Genomic DNA, 25739 nt, shown 5'->3' on the forward strand with positions numbered 1-25739 from the left:
GTCTTTCAAGTGCCATAAAGCTATGAAAAATTATTCAAAATGAGCAAATCACGATCATATATCAATCAGGTTTTGCCTCCATTAAGCAGTTAATTTAAAAGATATTTTCTATAGATAATTGAATGTGCTCTCTTAACCTTACAACAGCACGAGAAACTGTGTAATTACTCCTTAGTGTAAGTTATCATTATTACTGATGCATCTAAGCTGACAAAACTAATTTAATATAACATGGATGACACCACAATGTAAATTGTAATTACACCAAACCTTTGTGTGGTACCTCTTACAGATGTGAGGTCAAACCGAACACGTGCAGGAAACATTGCAGGTTTTATGGAGAGAGAAAAAACACCTTTTCAAATTCCAAATCTTGATTATCGCTTTAAGAATGTTACAATACGCTTGCAAAATTGACGAATCGACGAATGGAATTCAATGTATATTTTTTCTTAAAGATGACAATACAGAGAAGGGGAAGACAATTTGATTTTCTTTTCCAGGGAGTTGGAAAAAGAGAATCTTTTCACGAACGGATGGATATTAATTTCCCCTGTAGCTTGGCAGTCTTATTATTTTCGATTTAAACACATTTATAGCTTGTCGGAACGATTTTTTTTTTGTCTGGAAAAAGATTATTAATTTCCTATTTTGACTGTAATCCAAAATGCTATGCCCTCTTTCCCGCAGAAAATCAAATTGCCGTCTCTAAACGATTTGTGGAGTACATAATGATGACAAAAGTATCAATTGTCTGTTCTATGTTCAGTTGTTGTCTCTTTGACACATTGCCCATTTCCATTCTCAATTTTAACATTTCAACCTTTTTTCACACAAAATTCTGCCCTATTTGATACGATTTGTAGAGACTACACTATATAAAATAGTTTTCATTATAGTCTTCACGTGGCTAATGATCATGAGTGAACGCATTTTGTTCTTGTTTAAATGTTTCACTGTTTCTAAATGTAAAAGCATTAATGTGTCTACATGTATAATTTATTCTAAGCTATTGTTATAAAAATACAAATTATGAACTACATGAAAATACAATTAATACCGGTATTCATATTTATAATGGAACTAAACTATTATAAAGTTGACATGATTTGAGGTAAATGCACAGAGTACATTCATACACAAGTTGGTGGTATCCAAACGACAAACGTTCTCATCATGCTCATTAAACATTTAATCATTTAGGAACTTTGTTAACACTCATTCTCAATTTGCATAATTTAGTTATGAAATTCAAAACATGTATCGAACTCTATTATAAAGCAATTAAAACTCATTTTAACGAATGTTTTCATTCCACAGAAATGACTGCAATCATATAAATGTCTTCTGTCCTTTCCGTCTTTCACACATGATAGTTTTTGCCAGTATACATACGAATAAATAATGAAAACAACGTCCACTATATATACAAAATCTACAGTTAATAGTTGATAAATATAGTTTTCCCAGATGGATAAAGTAAACAAGACGGAGTTTACTTTCATTTTAAAAATTCATCGAAAGATACATGCACCAATACGAAAAACATGTGCTGTTTCCTCAAGTTTTCTTAGATGAAGAAAACAAGGCACAGTTTGCTTTCGTGTAAATCCATCAAAAATATCCATGCACCAATTGCAAGAGAAATAATGTCTCAAGTCAAAATAAATTGATAAATCGTCTCTTTTCCTGAATACTGATACTGTACAAATGAAAGTTCAAAGAAATGTATTCATAATCATAAAATGTAAAATAACAAATGTCAATAAAGAAGTCCGTGCATTGATAGTAGTGTATAAAATGTTTTATATCCGAAGTTCTAATTTGCCCGTTTTTCTCCAGTAAAATGTTCAGTAAAGAAATATCATAATGCTGCCTCTTGGCATTATAAAAATGCTATATGCCATTTATGTATAATGTTGCCATTACCACCTGCTAAACTAAGATGCCTTTTCTTTCTGATAAGCATTGTACCAGATTTTGGAGAGACAGATAGCTGAATGGAAACGGAAGAAAATTAGAGTAGGTACGCAGTGATGTGTAATGATATTCCATGCTAATTTTCCATAAAATTCATCATGGAACCATAATACTTTTGTCTTCTTCACTTCAAACATGCTAACACACCAGAGCGCGAGATTACATATTAATAAAAATGTCACAACAGCGCGTCCAGGTTTTGCTGCGCACTGGTCATCATTCTTTGAGCAGCGACATAATCCATCAAGAATAAAAACTGTTTGAACAGTAATCTGACACACCGATAGTATTATTGTTACCAGGTTGATAATAACAACAGAATCGAACGACTGTGTAATCGAACACACCGAAATCAATGTGAAGAACAGGTAAATGAACGACCCGGATAGTGCCACCAATAAAAGGACTGAATCAACAGAGAAGAACATGTTCTGTAGAAATTTGAGTTTGGCCAGACGGACATATCCCCAGATAATCCCAATACTTGTTATCACCATGAGAACTATTTCGGTAGTGAAAAGGATTTTAATGGCAGTACTCGTGTCCTTTATTCTACTTTCGAAAACAAAGAACGTGGCGATCGCAATTAAGGTTACAACTGCGATTAGCATACCAAGAAATAATCCCTTGTTTGCTTTTTCACAATCGATTGATGTAGCACCAGCAGGAACAGAGCTAGTCAAGGATGTGTGACTCGGCCATCTTTGTTTGACTCGTTTTCCAATATACTGATACAAACGGTAAATTATTCCGGCAGCAATTATACTGTAAATAATGGTACAAGGAAACAAGTACGGAGAGGCTGATCTGGCAAGTGTGACTTCCTCGTAGCAACTCTTTACGAGACCTACAAGAAAAACGTTAAAATGTATGTCATGTTAACAGTTTTAACCATACAGTCATAGAAATAACAAAATGAAACAAACAAGATTATGCTTCGTGTAGTGTTGTCTCGTTGGCAGTCATACCATATCTTCTCATTTTTCATTACTTATTTGGATTTATCGTTGGGAGGTATAGCCTTATTTGTTTCATCGAAAGGGTCAAAATAATGACAATCCTATTCGGTAATTTTTTAATTTGTTGGAGGGTTGATACGATTGACATCATATCAATCATAAACCAACTATTCTGAGAACCACCAAAGTACACAAATGTAGCTTTGATATTGTGAATATAAGTACATACTGAAAGATATTTTTTAAACGAAACAAATCTAGTGTAAATTGAGCCAACCTTTTCGCCGACAATGTCAAAACAAATGCAGTTCCATGCTGATACGTTGGTCTCATTAAAAACCGATGGATGGAAATAAAATTGTAATTCAAAAGTGTACATGGCAGAAAAATCCAAGATGCTTATTTAACCGAAAAAATGTCCAGCTCTAAAATGTGCTGCTTGTGTAAAACAATATAACTAAAAGAATTTTGTATTCCATGCTTTTCCTTATATTTGAAAATATGCAAGACGTAGTATTACTGTGTTTTAATGGCTTTAGAATTTAATTGACTAATCAGAAGAGACTTGTGACAAATACCTGAAGTTATATTCAGAGCAGCAAATGAATCGAATCGGTAGTCTTCGGCAGTTTCCGTAATGATAGTAACAATGACAACACATATGTTGGTTGCCATTAGGTGCATCATTCCAAACCGTACAATTGGTTTACTCTTGTCAATAACAAGCTGAAATAAGAAAACAGGAACTAAAGTAAAATAATTACTAATCCTATCAATAAAAGACTACCAAAAAAAGTAAACATGACTTAAAAGAATACGATCCGAAAATACTTGTTTCCTATGGTTCAAAGCACAAACAAAAGACATGGCAAACGTACTAATCTGTTCGTTATAGTGGCAGACGATGTGTCACTCATTGCTAAATTCCATACAGTGATGGATCATAGATATTTGGATGTATTTCTTGTTGTTGTCTTTTTCTTCATGGCATATATACTTGTTATGAATCTTCTGTTTTCTGAAGACTACCAGTTAAATTTGTAAAAAATTGGGTAGAGCTTTTGTTACATGTTTTATCGTAAATCTGAAATGTGAACTCGTGGACTCTTATGCATGTATTGTTTTTAACTCCTTATACTTCAACCAGATATCTTTTATATGTAATTAGACTGATGGTTGGATCATGTACAAAATGGTGTTTATGAATATTTGTTTACTTTAAAAAGATGTCTTCAGATTGTTCGTTTCGTTTGATCTCTATTTCATTGAATAAAAAAATATCTTATATAATTCTTATTTATGATAGCCATTGTTTTATTCTGTTCTATAAATGCTTGATTATTTCATGCTTGTATTGATATGGTTTAAATCAATGAACTATAAAGCGATATGGCTATAATCAAATAGGTCTATTAAACCGATGTTCGAGACCCTCATTTGTAGCCAAGGTCGATAAACACCCCCGTACGGTAGTTGCAAACAGTTCAAATTTCCCAATTATATTTATACCTTGTGGTTCTTGAACAAGAAAAATGTCTGAACGAATGTAAATAACAGGTGGAGTGCGTACACCAAGATAAAAATTTGGCTCTCGCAGGTTTCTGTCATCTGGGTTTCAAAATAGGTGGCAATGTTAAGACCATCCAAGGTTACACTTCCAAAGGCAAACGCTGAAATATAAAATAGGTGGCAATGTTAAGACCATCCAAGGTTACACTTCCGAAAGCAAACGCTGAAATATAAAATGGGTGGCAATGTTCACACCATTCAAGGTCACACTTCCGAAAGCAAACGCTGAAATATAAAATAGGTGGGAATGTTTAGACCATCCAAGGTCACACTTCCGAAAGCAAACGCTGAAACATAAAGGAAAATAAACTCATCATGTATACTAGGATTGACATTTTGTATTTGCGCTAGATGCCCGTTTCGTCTACAAAAGACTCACCAGTGAGGCTCGAATCAAACATAGTTAAAAAGGCCAAATAAAGAACTAAGTTAAAGAGCTGCATGAGAGAACAAATAGTGTATATATAACTGAAGATATTGAAATAAGAGAAAATTGCAAAATGTCATACATTTGAATGTTGCAAGGAAATGAATATGGAATGAAATGTCACAGTGCATTACTTTCGACCAATTGCAATAACGTTGGAATTTGATATCAAGCATAAAATGCCCAAAAAGATACGGAATTAAGATGTTAATTTATCAAATTTTACCTAAAGCACCAAGGCGAAGATAGAAATTAATTCCTTCGCCGACATGAGCAACACCTCCAACTGGTGGCATCTCGAAATGGCTGTGATAACTTCCCACAGACAACTGGTCCCCATTTCTTTCAACGTCTTCTGTAAGCGACGGTTTGTCTTCATGATTATTTTCTGTAATTCGTCCTGGGTAAGGCGAAGCAGTCGGCGACTTATGTACATTGGCACTGCCATCTTGTTTGACTGTTACCCGTATGTTAGGTTCGAAGTAATTTGTTTTTACTTTAATACCACTCAACAGAAACAGTTGGAAATATATAACTATTCCAAGGGACAAAACATACAAGTACACTAGGAAGACCTGTAAAATATATAAACAATAATATATGTCAGAAGCATTGCATACAAAAGATACCAGAGGGACATGATTTCAAATTCACAAAACGAAAACGAACTGACAACGCCATGGTTAAAAAAGAAAGAGAAAAACCAACAGACAAACAATAGTATGTACAAAACACAACACAAACTGGGGGTGATCTCAGGTGCTCCGGAAGGGTAAGCAGATTCTGCACATGTGGCACCCGTCGTGTTGCGCAGGCAAATTTTCCGTTACCAATTGTGAAACGGATATTCCATAACATACACGAGTTTATTTTTCTCTTCCAACTTATTTTCGAAGTAGGACAAAAGACAGGGAAAATAAAGATTGATTTTTAAAAGAACACTAAATATTCAATGATATGTTTACACGCTGTCTAGCTTTTACCTACAATATACATTTATTTTTCTTAAAAAATTATTGTTCTACTACAAATGTTATTCCCGTCTGTAGTGCCATACACACATTACATTGATACAAAGTACTAAGCTGCTTAAATCTTACCTCAAGGTAATATTTATGGACCCTTTCTTCTGCTGTTAACGATGAAGCAATTGAAAACACAAGTCCTAGCACAATAATGATTAAGGCGTACACTCCACATACAAGCTTGATAAGTGCTGATCTAAAAAAAAGAAGAGTTTTGATATCATCACACCTGTAACATGTATAATATAAATACCATTACTTTGCATAAATTTGAAATGAAACCACAGAAATGTTATCACAAGAACATAGTACAAAATTAACACAAAACACTATACATGTATGTCTAAAGTTATAATTTTCTCCTTTTATGTGTATTCAAGACATTTTCAATTATCGATGTATACATATCGAGTTTCCAGGGCTAGGGATCGTTTGTCCTTGATGTTAGGTGTGATACCGTTACAATATATAAAGTACACCCTAAAGAACGTCTGTGCCAAATCCTATGCTTGTATCACCATTTGCATGATTGCGTCAAATTTCGGTACTAAGCCGCCCCACTATACAAGTCGTTCATGATATTCAAACTACCGTCAAGATACAGTATAGCAATAATAAATACTTTTCTTTTACAATACTTATTATTCGCTTGTATTTCAGAGCACTATGACAAACGCAATATGTGCAGAAGGGCGCTTACTCTTCTGGTTCGCCTTATACAAAACACTTGTTTTTGAAGTGTTTCGTGTTGTTCAGTTTTTTTTTAGCTTTTATGTCGTTGTATTGTAGACTGTTGTTTGTCATTGGACTTTTTTAACATGGCTTTGTCAGTTTGTCTTCGTTTTATAAATCAGAATATCATATTTGATATCTTCCGTCACTTTTGTTTTATGGACAGTCATGTACCTTCCCACCATGTACCTTACGACCATTCTTTTTAAAGATGTAAAACTAAATACGACGACGATGTTGTGAAGAAGAAACATATTATGTAAATCTACCCATATTATTATAAGACTTACTTTGCAATTGCTTCCCAGTGTTTATTCACGTCCATTTCAACGAATATTACTTGAATATAAAGTAATGAAAACCAATAAATCTGCACGTGTAATTAATTTTCACCTACTTCGCGATGCTTTTAGAAGATGTTCCACATCCCACAATAGTTAAATACTTAACCGCAAAACAACTTTACAAAGAAGATCATCTACAAATCTCAAGAGAGAAAGCAGAAGTACTCTATAAAATCGTTTACCGTACCTACATCAAAAATCCATCATAAAAATCATTGCCTCATCGTGGGGGTCAAAACGGGATAGCAAACATGCATGACACATCGGCACGGTACCCTTAATTGGAGACGCGTCAACTCTTGCAAGCTATCTCTACACAAGTCATCTGAAAAGATCCCCACTGGTTTGTAAAATAATTCATTTTGATATAATTACTCTTGTGGGAAATAGAATTCATGAGAGAACCTCCAAATAAAAGCCAATTATGACACTGAGAAAACAACGCCGTCATCAATCGAAAAAAGAATTAGATATATGACTTCTTACATCATGTCGACGAGACAATACCTATTACTTGCAATAGACAATTAACACATTCTTTTTAAAAATCATTTACAGTATATAATGGAATGTTCTTGTTCTCAAAATTGATAATAAATGTTTCTTTTAACATCATCATGTAAAATATAAAAATGCATGTCTGTTTCTTTTCATTTAATTGTTTACCGTGGTTTCTCCGTCTACAGGGTTCAGATTACTTGTATCTTTAAACAACACAGACGAAATGTTTTGCAAAAAGTAAGTCAAACCAAAGGAACAAAGAAAGGATAAAAGTATGAAAATGTACGTCCACCTCAAATACATGAATATATGAAAACACACCTTGAGGTAACCTATTGTATCCTTGTATTTCAAAGCCTTACGACAGGAAGGATGATTTCTCTTTTTGTTCACATAACAACATTCTTGTGTTTGTAGTGTTTCTTATTGTTTCGTTTTTAGCTTTTATGTTTTGTATTGGAGACTGTTGTTATTAATTTTTCGTTTTTGACATGGTTCTTTTAGTTTGTCTTCGATTTATAAGTTAGAATATCAGACCAGAAGAAATATGAAATGGTTTAGGGAAAAGTAAGTCAAACCAAGAAGCACAAAGAAATAAATTAGAGAATGGAAATAGCGAATGTGTCAAAGAGACAACAACCCGACCAAAGAGTAAAAACAACCGGAGGCCACCAATGGGGCTTTAACACAGCGATAAAATCCCGCACACTGAGACGGTCTTCATGTTGGCCCTAAACCAAAAATATGGATAAAATGAAAATTTAAGTCTATAAAAAAAAAAGGAAAAAAAAAAAAAAAACACACTTGGGGTAACCTATTTATAAGCAGTCTCAACAACATTTCCTCCAAACTAGAAATTGACAATTAAAATTATACCAGTTTCTTTCGTATGACCAAAACAGTAAAATCCACATTAAAATTTCGATTAAAATTCTATATGCTGAAATCTTTTAAAACTGCAGTTAAGCTATTTTTAGGTAGTTAAATTTCGGTGATTATAAAATAGTCGTGATATAATTTTAGGAGCCAAATATGTATAATACACAATGCTGTGAAAAACTGTGAATGTTAGGATAAATTGAAATACATTTTACTAATGAACCACGATGAACTAAGCTGAACACTCTGGTATGGGGAACTTAAAATACTCCAACATGATCAACACCTATACGTAAAGAAGTGTGGGACAGTCCAGGTTTGGCAATGAGTTTGGTTCTTTTTAGATTTATAAGCTCTCAGACGTTAGTATACAGTTTTGGATTTTTGAATATTTAGACTTCAATCATAATCAACAAGACTTTAATTGTCGAATGCGCATCTACTGTAATATTGGAACCGTTAATGTAATTACCAGCTAAATTAATTCCATTGCACATGTGCTCCTAAGCTAGTCTTCATGTCTTTTTTGTTTAGTGTTAAGGCATTCTGTCAGTATCAAAGATTTCTTGGTCAAAGTTAGGATTTTTTTTAAATTGACAACCGTTTAAAGAATTGTTTAAAACACAGACTTGAATGGAATCTAATCTCATCCAATTTTTCTAGAAACATGGACTTGGCGGAAATCATCCAATCACAGTAGTTTTTTATTGACCAAGTTTTTGATGAAAATTATTTGGTATTGACCATGTTGACAAGAGATGACTTGGAATAAGTCTATCGGGTCAAAGAAAAAGTTGACGAAGTTAATTTGAATGTCACAACCGGGCTTTATAGTTTTAGTTAGACTTGCTACAATTCCCTTTCTATTATTTTCTTACTAATTTATATGTTTACTGATAAGTGCCAGTCTACTGATTGCCCTTGGAGAAAGGCTTCCTCCTGCAGATGTCAGTATAATTGTAATCTCCTAGTTAATGAGTTATAACAGTAAAATTATTAAAGGGGCAAAATTGAAATAAAAAAAATAAAAATTAGGAAGGGACATGTAGCAAGTGTAAGTTTTAGTCTATTTCTTTGAACATTCACGTATACTTCAAGCACCACAGTTGAGACATTATCCAAATACTCTCATATGCTGAATCAAATTAGTTTTGGTATCTTGTAACTTTGTATTATACAGATTAATCGGACAATGTTCTATAGTGTCAGAATGACATATCAAGCTATCTCCCAAATTCCCTGGACAGACAGTAAATAATTCTGTTAACATGGAATTCCTGGCATTTTTCTTTGAATAAATATAACAGTATCAGACCAGTTTGTTTCAATCAAAGATAAGTTAAATATCAACAAACTTAGACATTCCAGATTTATTATATACAAATGAGAGAGCTAACGATACTACCATAGTATTGTATATTTATAGAGGAGCCAACTGCATGTCGTCATAAAGTACAGACTGATCATTATTTCGTGGGATTCCTAATCAGTAACACGTACGGACTTCGATTTGACCCCCAAGAAAAATGTGTGTGGAGGATTCCTTACTCTTTCAATCACACTTTTATGAAGCTTTTCAAATACATGAATACAGACTTTAGAGTATCCGGTGGTATTATTTTTAACTGCCTACCTACCATTTTAGTAACTATAATTTTACGATAAATCATGGAAGTATAACTAATATACCTTCTTGCTTGGCCTAAATAAATTTTACTCGTGATTTCCCACTAATGATAATAATTAAATAGCCTCAATTAGATGCAGATATTATTCATTGGGCTTATTAAAGAAGATATTTTACTTTATCAAAGGACAGACTAACAGAATGCTTCTTAATTCATGGTTAAAAGAATAATCTCTATAAGGATAAGAAACTTTATACAATACATTGAACTAATGCTTGAAATTTTTTACATGTAGCATGTATACTGCAGTATTATTAAATTCCTCTTCATGCACATTCCATTCTTTGCTATGGTTCATTATAAATGTTATTGGGCATATTATAACAAATCGCTGTTGAATACTAGTAGCACATGTTCCTGGAATGTAAACATTCCTACATAATATATATGCATGTATGACAGACCGCGGCAAAATACCCGCACATAATGTTTTCACAAAACTCACACCACCATCCCATATACATTTTTATTTCGCCATCATGTCACAAGCGAACTAGCTAACTATAAGATATATGTTTTACTCATTGTTGAAGGTCGTACGGTTGCCTATTTTAACTTATATTCACGTCATTTGAAATATGACGGATAGTTGTCTCATTGGCAGTCATACCACATCTTCTTTTCTATATTGAATATTTTATACTCGAATAAATGTCATTTCAATATTTTCCCTTCAAAAAGAGGTACTTCTCAGTTTATATATGAACATGAGATGAGTATGTAATTAAGAATAGAATGCATTTGTAGTTTTTCCATTTAAACTGCAAACACAAAGAAACTGTCTTGAAAAAAATTAGATAAAAAGCCTTGATGATTGTATACAATTGAAATGTATAGCTTTTGGCATGTTTTGAATGTTGCATATCCATTATATAATTGAGATAAAATCTACAACCTACGGTATCTAGTAAGGAACACGTAACACCTGTAAACAAGCATGTCGGTATCATGGTCTAACAATTCCACAAGTTATAAAACTCTTAAACACTGAGGCCAGAACAAATATAGAGACAATGCATTGCAGCCGCTTTCTGCGTCCACCATTCTATATAGATATAAGCAGTCAGTGATTTTCTCATATAAACAGTCAGAAGATATGGTAGGATAATCAATGAGACAATCAGGGACCAACTGACACAGAAGTTAACAATGCTAGGTCACCGTGTAGCCTTCCACAATAAGTAATACCAATACCGTATAGTCAGCGTATGGAAACTATGCTCTGCTTACTGGGGATTTTTTGCATGAACCCCCTGAGGGGTTCATGCTTATATATTGGCGAGTTTTGGATGTGTCTATGGGCCACTCGATATCTCTCGGCCGGAAGTCAGTATAAAATTCTCGGAACGTCTCGAAAGTTTTCGGTCATTGATACAGGTCTAAACAGTATGTTATCCACGGCTTTGATATGCTCACTTGATGGCCCTTGACGACGCAATTATTGTTTTAAAACGACCACTGTACACTGTGTGTATCTGGGTCAATTATAACGTTGCCTCGATAACATGTAAACTAATTATGTTTGAAGATTTAACCACGGGATACTGACTGTGTATTTCATTATAGACTTACATGGAGAACATTCTGGTTAAACTAATAATATTAGATCGGAAAACAGAAAAATAATATTCTTATCAAACGTATTTAATTCAATCGGAACGAAAGAAATATATACCAAATATATACTGTATTTATGTTTCTGAAGAAACTAACAATGATTGAAATCAGAATATTTTTAGAGCTGCAATTAAGGAATTTTATATATATGACAATTAGATACTCTGCTTTGGTATTTTTAAATATTCATTTGTAAAGGAAACATAAAAATTAAATCTAAATAAATTCTTGCATCCTACAAAAAAAAAATGTTTACAAACAATAATTATTATATTTCTACGTTTTAGTATTTAGGTTTGATTAGTAATAATTTTTATTTTTTTGTATTGTAATATATTCATAAAACGGAAAGTAAGATGAATTTATCAAATATATAGATTTTAAACTTGTGTGTTCTCAATTCATAAAGCATTATTTCAAATCCTTGCAGCTCACAACAACCGTAAAAATAATTTACAATATTCACAACAAAATTTAATTACAACCATAATGTTGATTATTTTATACTATTTTAGTATGGATTTAGTAGTTTTTGCTTATATTTTGTATAGTAATATATTCACATAGTGGAATGTAATAATTTAGAAATAGATTCATTCGATAAATACAATGTCCATCCGTAAATACTTGACGTTCGTGTTTATTGATATTATATATATATTCAAAAGAATTTGAAAAAGAAATACTAACAGGAACATTAGTTTATTATAAAATTTTGATTCAATTTTTGTTTGTTTGTTTAAATAGTTTAACCTTATAGCATCTACATATTTTTTACTATGGTACGGTTTTGAAAATTGTATTCAATGTGTTGACCAACTATCCTACACGTCTTGTTTCATTCACATTATCATGAGATCACATTTCAAAAGCACACTATCGTTTTGCGTTCTCAAAAATTCCGGATAAAATGTCAATTCGAATTTAACTATTATATTAAGATATGTGATGACGCAAATGCGTATTCTTTTCCTGAGTATCAGCGAGATGCTTTCTATTTACTATTTTGTGCGCTAAAATACTATACTATACTTGCATGCAAAACTATTAAATTCACTGGTGAAAGCTTATTTTCGTTTTTGTTATCTAAATTCAGGACACGGCAGAAAGAGATTTACATGTGACTTTCAAGCATGATCATCATTACTAACGGTATTCTGACCTCGAGTTGTTTCTCTTTTGTTTCTTTTTTGAGTCACTGTCCTATTATAAACTTAGACATTTTCGAAAAGCTATAAGGATTGTCTACCCAAGGAATTATAGATTCTTTAAGTTTGTTATGTATTTAGCCTTTTAACTTTTTTCATTCGAGCGTCACTGATGCTTTTTTTTGTAGACTTAACTCGTGTCTTGCGTACATCATTTTAATTCTGGTATCTTTTTATATCTACATACCTTTTTATATAAATTGGTTATTTTGAAAGTGTATACAGGTATTCATAAACTTCTGAATTAAAAAATTCTTCGGCAAAACTAAGTTTCCCTGTATAATGTTTGAATTGATTTAAGTAGAATTAGGAAATCCTTAAAATTTGAGATGTTTTATGAGACCAAAAATAAGTCTCTTCATAAGTGGTCCGAATCAATTGCATGCCACAGGTTTCACCCCATAAAACATCTACCATGAGTAAAGACAGCTTCAAATACGAGTTGGGTATATTTAGGCATTCATGTAGGAAACAAAATATAAAGATATGATAGATAAAATAAATGCATCCAGAATTCCAGATTAGAAAGCAAACGGAGTGAATAAATTTATATTGCGATAGGTTTGTGTAATTTGCATAAGACATCCGGTTAGTAGAAATGAGAATTTGCCAAAGGATTATAATTGGAAAAATTATGTACATTCCCAAGTAATAAATAGAATAGTCGAGCTTTAAAATGACTATTGAAATCGGCCCATTCAAATAGAAGCTGTAAATATATACTTTCAACTGGCTTCTTCTATTCACAGTCAATTATTTCAATACAAAAGCAAACACAAATTCAGCAACAATCTTTTGGTGACCCGGCAGTCAGCGGTCTTAGGTTCATGTATTGCTTTTCTTTTTTTAAAGCAAGCAACTTGTTTTTATATAATTCTTACAACCCTATCACACTCGTACACTGCGCCGTGAGAAAATAAGATTAATTGAGAATGATAAAAACATGTCGTAGAAAGATAATAAATGCTTTAAATTTCAGTATAAAAACCATAAAGTATGTCTTTCCTTTACAATTATTCACAAAAGAGCTGTCAAAATAACCAAAATAGACAGTACTAAAGCGTGTTGGGTGTATCATCTGTATGATAAGTGTTCTTCTTATGTGTACAATCTACATCGTTAATTGCAAGTTAATTGGATATCATCAGCACCATCAGATACTTTAATTATGTAAACACGTATGTAAACATACTAGTAAATATTATATATGTCTGTATTACTTATAGTATTCTTCAGAATATTACGTATATGTTATTAGCAATAATAGTTTCATTAATTGGCTTTGTCATTTTGAAAATATTGTAGAAGTTTAGTTTTGATTCGACAGTTAAATCATATAACGTTTTTAACTATACAATTTAAAAAATAAAGCTAACTTTTTCTGCTCTTAAAGTTTTGTGAGTAAAATCATGAGCCAATTGTCATTGAATTTCAATCTGTTATCTATATTGAACAACAGAAAGTTTTGAATGAGTTTAAAACGATACATATATATGTTTCGTGCGTCTAAAGCACTTTCTTGGCTTTTAAAAACCATTTTGTTTATCCTCTTTTTACCCAAGGAATGCTCCAACCTGTCACTATTCAAAGGAGTTTGTTATATCTTAGAAATAAAGTTGTAGAGCCAGCTTTACTGTGATAGTCGAGTTTGGCATATCATAGATGTATTACTATGGGCATATTTATACACCTTTATTGCTAAGATTTCAAACTCCTATAAATGCACTAATTGAAAGAAAGGATGTATGATTAAATACAAAGAAACTAAGGTGTCATCTACATTAGTAACCATTGTGCTCATGCATACCTGTATACTGAAGGTAATCTCCTCTTTTTCTCTTTCTTCTTTTTAGGAGTGGAAGTTTCTGCAGGTAGTGTTTCCTCTTCAGTAAGTACATTTTGGACATCGTCTCCTTCTTCCATTTTATTTAAAAACACGTGATCCGGACTTCCGTTTCCTGCAGTAAGAGCTTCAGAATCTTCTTGCTTTGGTTCATTTACAATGTAAACCCCTGAACGACGCATCTCTTGCCGGAATTACAATTATCGCTTCTAATGGCCAGCTATTGAACAAAATACAAAACTCGTAAATCTCACTTTCTGATAATTAATGAAAGACAGATGAAAGGACATGGATTTACGATGGTTTTACTTCTTTCCATATGTTCTAAGATCCGTCAAGAAAAATCTTTTTGCCGTGAAACATCTGTTCTAAATATCCTTAAGAAAAATATGCAGTAAAACCATCACCAGCAATTAATAGATTTTAAAACTAAAGTTTTTATCAGGTTGTTTTCACACAGATCTGTTTTAGGACTTTGCGGATTACCACAACTGTCGGTAATGATGTACTGATCGACTAATAGATATCTTCAAGGATACTGATTATCAAGATGTGTATTCCTTATGAATCTGATAGATAGCAATTTTCACACGTGACTTCTTACATTACAGTAATAAGCTTTAAGTTACATGGTAAGCTTAAAATAAATGGCTTAATAATCATAAATCTTTGATAATTTATCTTTATTCTAACATTTGTCTGAATTACTATTATTTTATAATTTCACTGATTTTGCTACTATCTATTAGACGTTTTTTTATTTTTAAATAAATAGCTATGATCATATTATTTTTAAAATCTGGCACACAATCAACTGTTTTACACTAGATTTCCGTTCAGACAAAGATAAGTATAGATCGTATATAACCACTGTTCTATTTTTTACGAGTTTGGAAGCATCTTTGAAATATTCAAATATTGGCGAACGCTCAACAGATTGAAAAGAATGGTGAATTTTTATACTCGTAGGAAAATACTTGTTTTGCACTTTAACACTTTGTTCTACATTCGGAACAAAATTTTCTACAATGCATGCCAAACCCAATGAACATTACATATTTTGAAATGACCTACTCAAAATTTTGTTGTTGCAGACATATTCTTACCAGTTAAATTTTGAATTTGAAGTTGGTATAATTCCAAAACAAAGCCACTCACCGCGCTTATCTCAATTAATGGTAGAAGATATATCATTATCAGAACTGAATCGAAGTCATGCTATACAGAATTGCTGATTAAACACTGACCGCATCAAATGTGTAAAAATCCGTCATGGTCAAATTGTTTCCCGGTCATCTTGCAGCCATTTGTAATGTGTATATCAATTCATTTGTGTATGTGCATAATAATTATGAAAATGACCTATACTGATGCATTTTTAATTGTTTTGTATACTAAGAGTTGGTAAATAAGCTAAGTCCAATCACAAAACACTTTTTAAAACAGCAATGTGAACTTTTTTTTAAAACTAAACTTACCGCCATTTTAAACTATTTATTATCGATATCAGTATATATACCTGAAAAGATAAAGGTTTTGGAGTTAAGGAGATGTCTTTAAAATTAGTTGATCCTCTAGGGGTTAAGTAACTGTCTTATTATTGAAGAGAATCTGCACGGGGGGGGGGGGGGGGGGTCTCTTCCTATATAAAGGTATATACATATGTGCCGCTGGAATGGGTCCCTTTTTTGATCCGTCAAATATATCAATGGGGTGCAATTTTACCGAGGAAATATATCAATAGGTAGTAATTGACCGATTGTGATACATCAATGGGTGATAAATATATGAATGGGTTATGATTTCGCTGTGAAATATATGTATAGGTAGGGATTTCACAATTATTCAATATATGAATGGGGGGTGTTTTTAAAATCCCAGCTGCACACCTGTACCCAAAATCCCATGTTGAGACCCCCCCGTGAGAATCTGCTTAGTAGCTGTTATGCATGACCATTGTCTTTTTTGTAAAGTCTAATTTTGAAAGTAGGTTATTGGCTGCTTTCTTTGTTTTAAAACTCATCGTCGACCCCTTCAAAAGATGGATTTCTATAACTTATAAGCGAATGCTTTCTAAATGAAATCCGCGCGCTCCATTTATGTTTTGTATTAAAACTCGTGTTTCAACAATCTGAACCCGATAAGCATAAGTGAGAACTTGTCATCAAAATTAATGAATGTCTTGAACAAAACATAGACGAGGATAGTAGTAAACAATGGCAACTTTGGCACTTTAGTTTAGAGTAAACGTTTTCAAAGATTTCCCCTGGGAACAGGTGATGCTGCTCGGACGCGATGGTTTACACATAACAGATCTTACAGCCAATTATTTTTATGCTCGTTTCCTCTCACCCTAATCAGCCATTCGTAGTTTTGTCATGCAGCGAAAGATGATAATCTTCTGAAAATTTTTCATTGCTAATGATATTTTTAAAAGAAGATATTCGAAGCGATTAACAAGCAGATGTTCATAAAGATTCCTTAAGTTTCCAAGTGACCCGCACCTGACGAGTAAACCTTTTTTACGTGTATTTTTTCAAAAGAGTGTAAAGCTTGTGATAATCTTGCCGCATCTCACACGCTGTTTGCACCATTTGAACCGATTTATTTTACAACCAGCTAACAGCTATTTTCTATCTCCAGATAAAACAACATGGCGCCAAAACAGCTTCGAAAATTAAAATATTGATGCAAGATGCTACATATTCAGTTTGATACTAATAAACAAAAGATTAACTTTTTATAATATCGGTTGCATTGTATCAGAACCATCGTTTTACACGGTTTATGATGATAATTATATAGACATTTAAGTTAACAACATATGGTTTTATGATCAATTAAGGAGGTATGTCGCGAATTCAACACAGGGTTGGTTACATGTAATTCCCACCTTGGCATCACATCTGTTGTGAGATCTAAACCTTTCATCTTCAACATTTTTGTCACATTTACAGCTTAATGATAATTTCCAATATATAAGAAGATGTAAACAAATTCAGCACCTTGGCAATTTTAGCATTGCATTTTATATCATAAACGTTGACAATGCACGTATTAATCAACAGTATTAGGACTGATACTAGTCCAAATAATTATGACGTCTTGAAAGGCTATTATAATTTTTTTTCTTTGACGCCTTACGTTGATGTAAGGCGTCAAAGAAAAAAAATATAATAGCCTTTCAAGACGTCATAATTATTTGGACTAGACTGATACAAGTTTCAAACATAAACAAAACAAAAACAATTGTGATGGTAATGGTGTATACAATGAGGAAACACCCGTTGCATGCCATTTTTGTATTTTTAGAATTCTGTTTACAAGGTTGTAACGCTAATTTAAATATGTAAAAGTTAAAACAAAATTAAACGTAATCAAATATTTCAACACTAAAAAAAATCAACTTACCCTAAGATGTGCAAAGTCTTCACTAAATATCCTATCTGTTAAATTTAATGGTTTTTCTACAACTTGATAAAACAGAGGATTCTTTGTTTACTGTGTAGGTATCAGATTGGTTCTTAAAGCTATTAACTCTTGTCTGTGGTGATGACTCGTATCCTGACAACTAAAAGCCAGATTTCTATTAAGATGATAGCACTTTAAACACGCTTGTAATTTATACCAAATGATGAAAATATAGTAATAATAAAAATTAAATGCTATATAACTTAATCTGGATGGCACGTGCATGCTATTAATAAATTTGTTTGTTTTGATTTGCTTTAAAGAATAGAAAATAATACAACAAAATATCATTATCTTTTTATTAATTGCTGGGTTTTTTTAAACACCGAATGAAATCGACAATGAATATGAAGACATTATACGGTTCAAAGATACTAAGACTACAGTAAATGCATATTTATTTCATATTTACTTTTATCACGTAGGAGAAAGACCTTACAACACACAGAGTGGACGTCATGGCTAGGAATACTTGTACATCCGAACAACAAACAGACAATAACTACAGATCTAAGATTGTCGCAAGTACCGACAGCTAGTAAAAAGACAATAACAACTTAAAATCAAAGTACTGAAGTACTGAACATTGGATGACCGCAGGTTCTTGTGGATGGTCAAAAGCACATGTCACAGAAACAGATCACATCTCTATACCTGAAACTGAAGTTAATTTACAGAGATATTTTTTTCTGATACAAGTTCGTGCTTGGATGATGAATAAATGACAGGAAAATCAAACTCACCGTAATAACTATTATATTGTAGTGATACAAATCAGTATACCTTGGACTATTATACTAATGTAATAATAGTCCCAGAGAATACACTGGTTTGTTGTTATATATTATATTAATATTACAGTTGCATGTTTATATAATTTTCATCTTTTTATATCATATCATTCTATTCTACTAATAGTATAGTGCAGTGCAAGTGCATGGTGGACACTCTTCTTTAAAAACAAATCAAAGCCTTAAAGGCTGTAAAAGCAATTGCTGCCATGTTTATGTTTTGGGGACTTTTATTTTTCCTCCACATATATAAGAATTAAACCTGACAGGACTGGAGTGATGTCTAGTGATCAGAAGGAAGAAGGTTTTAACTTTATATCAATAAAAGACTTTAACAGGAAATCATTTTTAATATGTTTTAAATTTCACTATGAGACAACAAGTTTACCAGGCTAAAGTTTGAGTTAATTATACATGTGCTGAAACATATAACTAAAAGAAAATCATTATGGATTATCCCCTGGAAGTGTTTGTAACTGGACAATAATTTCCTTTATTGATTTAATTTTAACAATTTTCATATTTAAGTTAAATTCACCATTCAGTTAAAACATTTCAACTTTCCAGACGCAAATGTTGAAAAACGGAACAGAAATAAAATATCTTATAAGACATAAACATGTCACGTAAAAAATAAATATATATTTCATCTTACTAAAAATATTTTCATAATGTTACTTTGACATCATTTCTTAAAACTAAGTCCTGAACATAATTGGTCAGTTGAAATGTGTCATCCTCATGCGATACGAAATAACTATTATACTATTATATTAATTCAAATGCAACCCCCCCCCAAAAAAAAAATGGGGCATCACAGACACACATGACATTAAATTGTCATTATACGAACAAGAACAAACAGCACCTTCATTAGCGTATTTAAGGCTATAAAAAGTTTGGGCTTCAAAAGTTCACACAATTATTGACTTTATACAGGAAATTCGTCATGGTAAAACATTCAATAGTTCACCCATGATACATGATTTTAAAGTACAATTATTTCTTAAAACACTGCAAAAAATTTCATTCGTTTAAAGGGGTATCGTCATAAAGTGCGTTGAAATGAACAGTTCTATAGCAAACATGATTTTACGATAAATTTATGAATGAACGATAATTTATGAAATTAATGAACAAGAGCACCTGACCTCTTTCTTAAACACCAATTATACATATAAAACCGTATTTATTTAAGAGATAATTCAGTCAAATTTTCAGTTCTAAATCAGCAACTGAAATGATTCCATATTTTATTGAAACATCTTACGACCAAAGAAGGGAAATCGCAGGTATGAAAATGCACTTTTTCACTTGTAATGACCGCGGATCTATTTTATAGATCGGTTGTTAACCCAAAACTTATTTGATGACTAATTTATGCATGACGGAAATTTAGGCGATAGCAATACATCGGAGTGACCTCAAGGTCATCCTCTGTAAAAATCATGCATCTAGTTAACTTACTTACCACATTCCCGCCCTATTTTCAACGAATGTGACCTACCGAATTAGACTCACCAACGAGTTTGTACTTACATGATCAACACGAAGGTACCACATTTGGAGCAGGATCTGCTTACCCGGAGGCACGGGGGGGGGGGGGGGGGGGGATCTGCTTACCCGGAGGTCACCCAAGGTTTTTGGAGGGGCTCGTGTTGCACAGATTTAAGATTACTAGTACTTTGTTAAGTTTTATATACTGTTGTCAGTCTGTCTTTCTTTTCTTTTATTAGGCCACATGATGATAAATAGTCTTTTTGTTTTTTGTTATCCTATGGTTGCTGTCTCATTCAATGTATATCATATATATATAAACATAATCTACCTGTTTGATACATTAGAATCAATCTATACTTCTATCTTTTACAATTTTTTATAGTGCATTATATGATTGATGGTATAGTAGTTTACTAAACGTTCGGTGGCAAATATTTTATGCCTTTACAGGACGCGGACAAATAAACACTAAGACCATTACATATTTTCAATAAAGTGTGTCGATTGGATTGAATGATAGATTTTCTCCACATACCACTTGGTATGTTAGACAGCGGGAGACCTTTTTAGTTTCAATAGGTCCCTTACAGAACCTTAAATGTTCTGGTGTAAAGGTCTTTAAGATTATACTTTTCCCAACACGGGCAGTGGATTTAAAATTTCCTAAATGACCGGGTGAGACTACGTATTTATACATCCTATACAGCAAAGCAGGCACCCCGTTCTCAGTTAACGCTTTAGGTTAAAATGTATTCTTACCTGCATCGTAACACTGACAACAGGTTAAAGCGAGTTAACTCTTGTCTCATAGACGGTTTCTTACAGAAACTAATACATTTTTTTCAAGAGAATATTGATGTATAAACTGAATACATGTCAAAAGGACAATTTTGTTGATTTGTAACTTAGCGGTGGAATTAACAGTGACATCAATAACCTCTAAAAAAAAGTTTTCAAAGTAGTTTTGGCAACATCGGTCATTCAGTTGTAAACGAAAGTGGGAAATTTTAGCGGACCTATGACCAACCACATTGTATTTGTATAGATATGCAAACCATATAAGAATTATACAAACAACAAGCAGACCAAGATGCTAATCGGTCGATTCGCCAAATGAACTTTGGCAAAGTCATATCGATAAAGTGTAACTGTGAAGTCAGATCTCGGCTATTCCCAACAGCGTTCATGCTGTGTCGGACGTTATTTTTTGGGTAAAAATAGGTAGACTCATATCTGTACTCAAACTTTTAATTCCGTTAACTAACTGAATTGCAAACGGTAACATACAGCGTATTTTTATCATGTCATTCATATCAGTTTTGAGAACGACAACTGTAAACCAACCTTTTTTGCGAGCAATTTGTTCTCGTGACTTTCGCGAATGTAAAAAAAAAAAATAACTCCAAAATAAATTGTCGCGAATATGTAAAACTTGGAATTTTCCTTTTTTATTTGAATCAGATATTTTGAGAATCGCTAAACTAAGTCGCCGCGAAATGGGATAGAAAGGGATAAAACCGAAATAAAATATCCGCGAAAAAATGTTGCTTTTAATACAGTTTTTAAATAATATTTATTACCCAAGATGTCAGTATATAGATCGAGAGTGAAGAGAAATATACCATAAGCCTAATTTGTGGAACTTGTTTTGTGATTTTTATCTCTTTATATGTGAATATATAAGGAGTTATACAATGGAGATATGGTATGATTGCCAATGAGACAACTCTCCACAATAGACCAAAATGTGTGACATGTAAAAATTTATCCCTCTCCATATAAGGCCAAATTGTTTAATCTGCTAATCAATCTCAACAACAGTTTGTAGTAATTTGATCCAATCATCCTCTTTTCAACAAGTCATTTTAATTCAAATATTGCATACAGTCAATAGACATCCATACCAGTACGGGTCCAACTATCTGGTATGAAAAGTGAATGTTTTCAAATGTCTCTATACCGTTTGTGTTTGTACTCCATGAAACACAACATTAACGTTAAATCACAAGGGGAATTCCAATTTCTTTTTTATTAAAGGTATAACCAAAAATTAAGTTCATTATGACTTGAACCTATAACTATGACCTATACATGCAAATTGTTTATAAAATCCTTCCTCAATCCAATGAAATCATCCGTAACGAGCAGCGACCACATTGTACAGTTTTATTATTTGTTTTTTAAATAACGCAGTTTAAAGTACTAGTATGCACTTAAAACGTTTTCAGTTCATTGGCCGATTTACTTACAACTTAAAATGAGTTCACAGGACCTTGTTTATATACTCGACAAAATCTTTGGAAACAGTTATTTGTAACCCGAAATTGCACTGAAGGCAAACTAGGTTTTATTTTTATTTGTTGCTTTTACTAGAACTAGTACCAAAATGTCCAACCACAGAGTCACTATAATCTATCGAACAGTTATATGGGATTCTCGTTGTTTATTCTTTAGTTTTCTATGTTGTGTCATGACTTGTGTATTATTGTTTGTCTTTTTCATGTCTAGCCATGGCGTTGTCAGTTTATTTTCGATTTATAAGTTTGACAGTCCCTCTGGTATCTTTCGTTCCTCTTTTATATTCTCCGTAGTATAAAGTCGGTAATATGAAAATAGTTTATTGTCAATATATTGTGACAATCGTATTATAGTTTGCATTCTTTAACAATGTAAACATCAGTATGACGTTAGTAAGTTATTTGATCCGAAAGCCTATCATCCTAGAGGTAGTACGTGACAAGTGAACAAACAATTTTAAACTTTGACTGTTTTTAAAAGTAAAATAACTAGGGGATAAACAAAAAAAAATGGAACATTTTCACTATCAAGATTTACCAATTCCATCAATTGTGCAATATTTCAAGTGAATATATTCAAGACCTTCCCAAGTTATACCTTTACAGCATGTAAACAGATGACTAAGTCGACTAAGTGAGGGAGCAACCATTTAACTTCAAAGGGGGAGGGGTATTTTTTTTTTTCTTAGTCCGAAGTTCTTTTGGGGGCAACTTTGACGCAATCAAACAGATTATTTTTGTTAAAAATTAAACACTATAAGGTTGGTTTTGTTGGGTTTTTTCTCTTTGGAGGGGGGGGGGGGGGGATTGTAATCATAATATAAAAAAAATCGTCTGCTTGAACAGAATATTTTTTATCGCCAAAATGGGGGTTAGAATATTTTTATATTAGAAAAAAAATACCCCCCTGGAAGTTCCCTAAAATTTGACAATAAAAACCCTACCAGAAAAAAAAATTAAACTTAAAAGGGAATTCACATAACCACTCCAAATAACATCATCAAGTTCAAAAATTTATGTGAATAGTTATTCGCAAATTTGGTGTATGTATGAAGTGGTTGAATTACTGACTGATATATGGACAGACCGACTGATTACATAATGCGTCCATTGCTGGAATATAAAAATGTATTATCCCCGGCTTAGTATATATCTAGGATTTTGATTGGTTAACGCACGTCGTTACAAAACCCATAGCCCCTGGGTGTTGCTAACCCATATCCCCGGACGTTGCTAACCATTATACCGGGGAACTTTACGCAAGTTTTCCTTAGTTACATGATTGCTCCTAGTGAAATATTGAAATCTGTAGATTATCCATGATGTTTATAATTAAATATTTAATTCATTAACGATTTTGTCCTATTATGCCGATCATTTACACTCATTTCATTAAATGCATCACTTGACTGCCACATTTTCAAGGAATGGGACTACTGACCTAGCTATGCAAATTACCAACGTTGACGTCACACCATCTATGGCGTAACGCTCACAACATTGAGCGCCAAATTTGACTCAATCCAGTTTCTCTGTCTCCGTATTAAAAACGTCTTATATTTGACTACCTACACCCCGTAAAAAATATGTAAAATTTCCAAATTTCAATAAAACTTTTTTAGATAATGAAAAAAACGTTGTTTTCGCGTTAGGGAGCTACCATTTAATTTTTATGGGGGGGGGGGGGGGGGGGGGGGGCTAGGATGAAATTTGAAAAAAATAGGCAGGACAGGAGTTTTGAGTAAAAAAAAAGGCAGGATGAGACACTTGCAAAAAAAAAAAGTCAGGACGACAATTTAGGTAAAAAAAAGTCAGGATAAACTAAAAAAAAAAAAGGCAGGACCGAACAGAGTGAAAAATAAAAAGGCAGGACAGAGATTACAGCTAAAAAAAAATGCAGGACAAAATTTTTCATCCTAGCCCCCCCATAAAAATCAAATGGTAGCTCCCTTACACTTTGTACCCGAATTACATAAAACTCGCCCGATTCGGACTAAGAACGGGGATAAATTCGTTATCTACGTCCATATCCGTAGATATGGATATTTTAACACCCTTCAGTACCCTGTACACCCTTCGGCTACGCCTCACGGTGTACTGGGGTACTTCAGGGTGTTAAAATATCCATATCTACGGATATGAACGTAGATAACTTATATTAATGTCTACTAAATATCTTGAATTTTGATATTGTGAATAAATATACTACCAATATCTTGTATTATGTGGTATCATAATAAATGATATTAAAATTATTTTGTAAATTGTGGGCATGTTCTGTTCTGTAGTCTTCTGTGGCCAAGTTTTCATCTTACACTCAACTAAAAAATAAAAAAGAAGATGTGGTATGATTGTCAATAAAACCATTCTCAACAAGAGACCAAATGACACAGATAGTTAAAACTATTGTTCACCGTACGCTCTTCAGCAAGGAGAAAACCAAAATCTCAAAGCTCTACATAGAGAGCGTGATGTATATCTACAGACAAAGGGTATTGAATTGACCACCTCTTTCTGACATGTTATCATTTCTATTTTGTATTTTTACATCGCATTAGGCAAAATACACTCATTAAATACGGGTATTGAATTGACCACCTCTTTCTGACATATCATTTCTATTTTGTATTTGTACATCGCATTAAGCAAAATGCACTAATTTAAATACGGGTAAAACTATCGGATAACAGGAGTCCACGTTACCATCCTATTTCATGAAATATAGCATTACCCTGTATCCACCCGGAAGTTTTAAGATCTACTTTTACCCACAGATAAACAAATACTAAGTATTTGTTTGTCTGTGAGTAACGTTGGAAAATCCTGTCCCATTGATATGAAATAGTCCGTTCCGTTACATTAGAGATATATTTTCTGACATTTTAAAATACCTGTTGTTTACAAATGC

At 32.8% G+C, this 25739-nt stretch overlaps 1 protein-coding gene across 3 annotated transcripts; it reads right to left on the reverse strand.

Annotated features, from left to right (window-relative positions):
• Positions 1–981: 981 nt before the first annotated feature.
• Positions 982–18370, reverse strand: LOC143042048 (proton channel OtopLc-like). Of its 3 annotated transcripts, XM_076214289.1 has the most exons (8): positions 18184–18370; positions 16251–16291; positions 14737–14992; positions 6036–6156; positions 5162–5510; positions 4449–4609; positions 3518–3665; positions 982–2827 (listed from the first exon to the last, which is right to left on the reverse strand). In XM_076214289.1, exons 3-8 carry the CDS (start codon positions 14952–14954, stop codon positions 1941–1943), a joined length of 1884 nt encoding a protein of 627 aa, XP_076070404.1. In that variant the 5' UTR covers positions 14955–14992; positions 16251–16291; positions 18184–18370; the 3' UTR covers positions 982–1940. The 3 variants fall into 3 exon arrangements, with proteins under 3 accessions (XP_076070404.1, XP_076070406.1, XP_076070407.1); XM_076214291.1 differs by lacking the exons at positions 16251–16291; positions 18184–18370 and adding an exon at positions 15879–15895; XM_076214292.1 differs by lacking the exons at positions 14737–14992; positions 16251–16291; positions 18184–18370 and adding an exon at positions 6983–7149.
• Between the last annotated feature and the right edge of the window lie 7369 nt (positions 18371–25739).

Source organism: Mytilus galloprovincialis, chromosome 8 (genome assembly GCF_965363235.1).
Source record: "Mytilus galloprovincialis chromosome 8, xbMytGall1.hap1.1, whole genome shotgun sequence".
In the NCBI taxonomy this organism is placed as follows: Eukaryota; Metazoa; Mollusca; class Bivalvia; order Mytilida; family Mytilidae; genus Mytilus; species Mytilus galloprovincialis.

Bases quoted from the DNA above. Each gene is read 5' to 3' on its own strand.
- LOC143042048 (XM_076214289.1), bottom strand. From the start codon at position 14,954: ATGCGTCGTTCAGGGGTTTACATTGTAAATGAACCAAAGCAAGAAGAT. The intron at 6,157-14,736 runs GTATGCATGAGC...TCTTTTTTTTAG, and splicing joins AGATTACCTTCAGTATACAG to ATCAGCACTTATCAAGCTTG. The intron at 2,828-3,517 runs GTATTTGTCACA...TTTTTCTTGTAG, and splicing joins TGCTCTGAATATAACTTCAG to GTCTCGTAAAGAGTTGCTAC.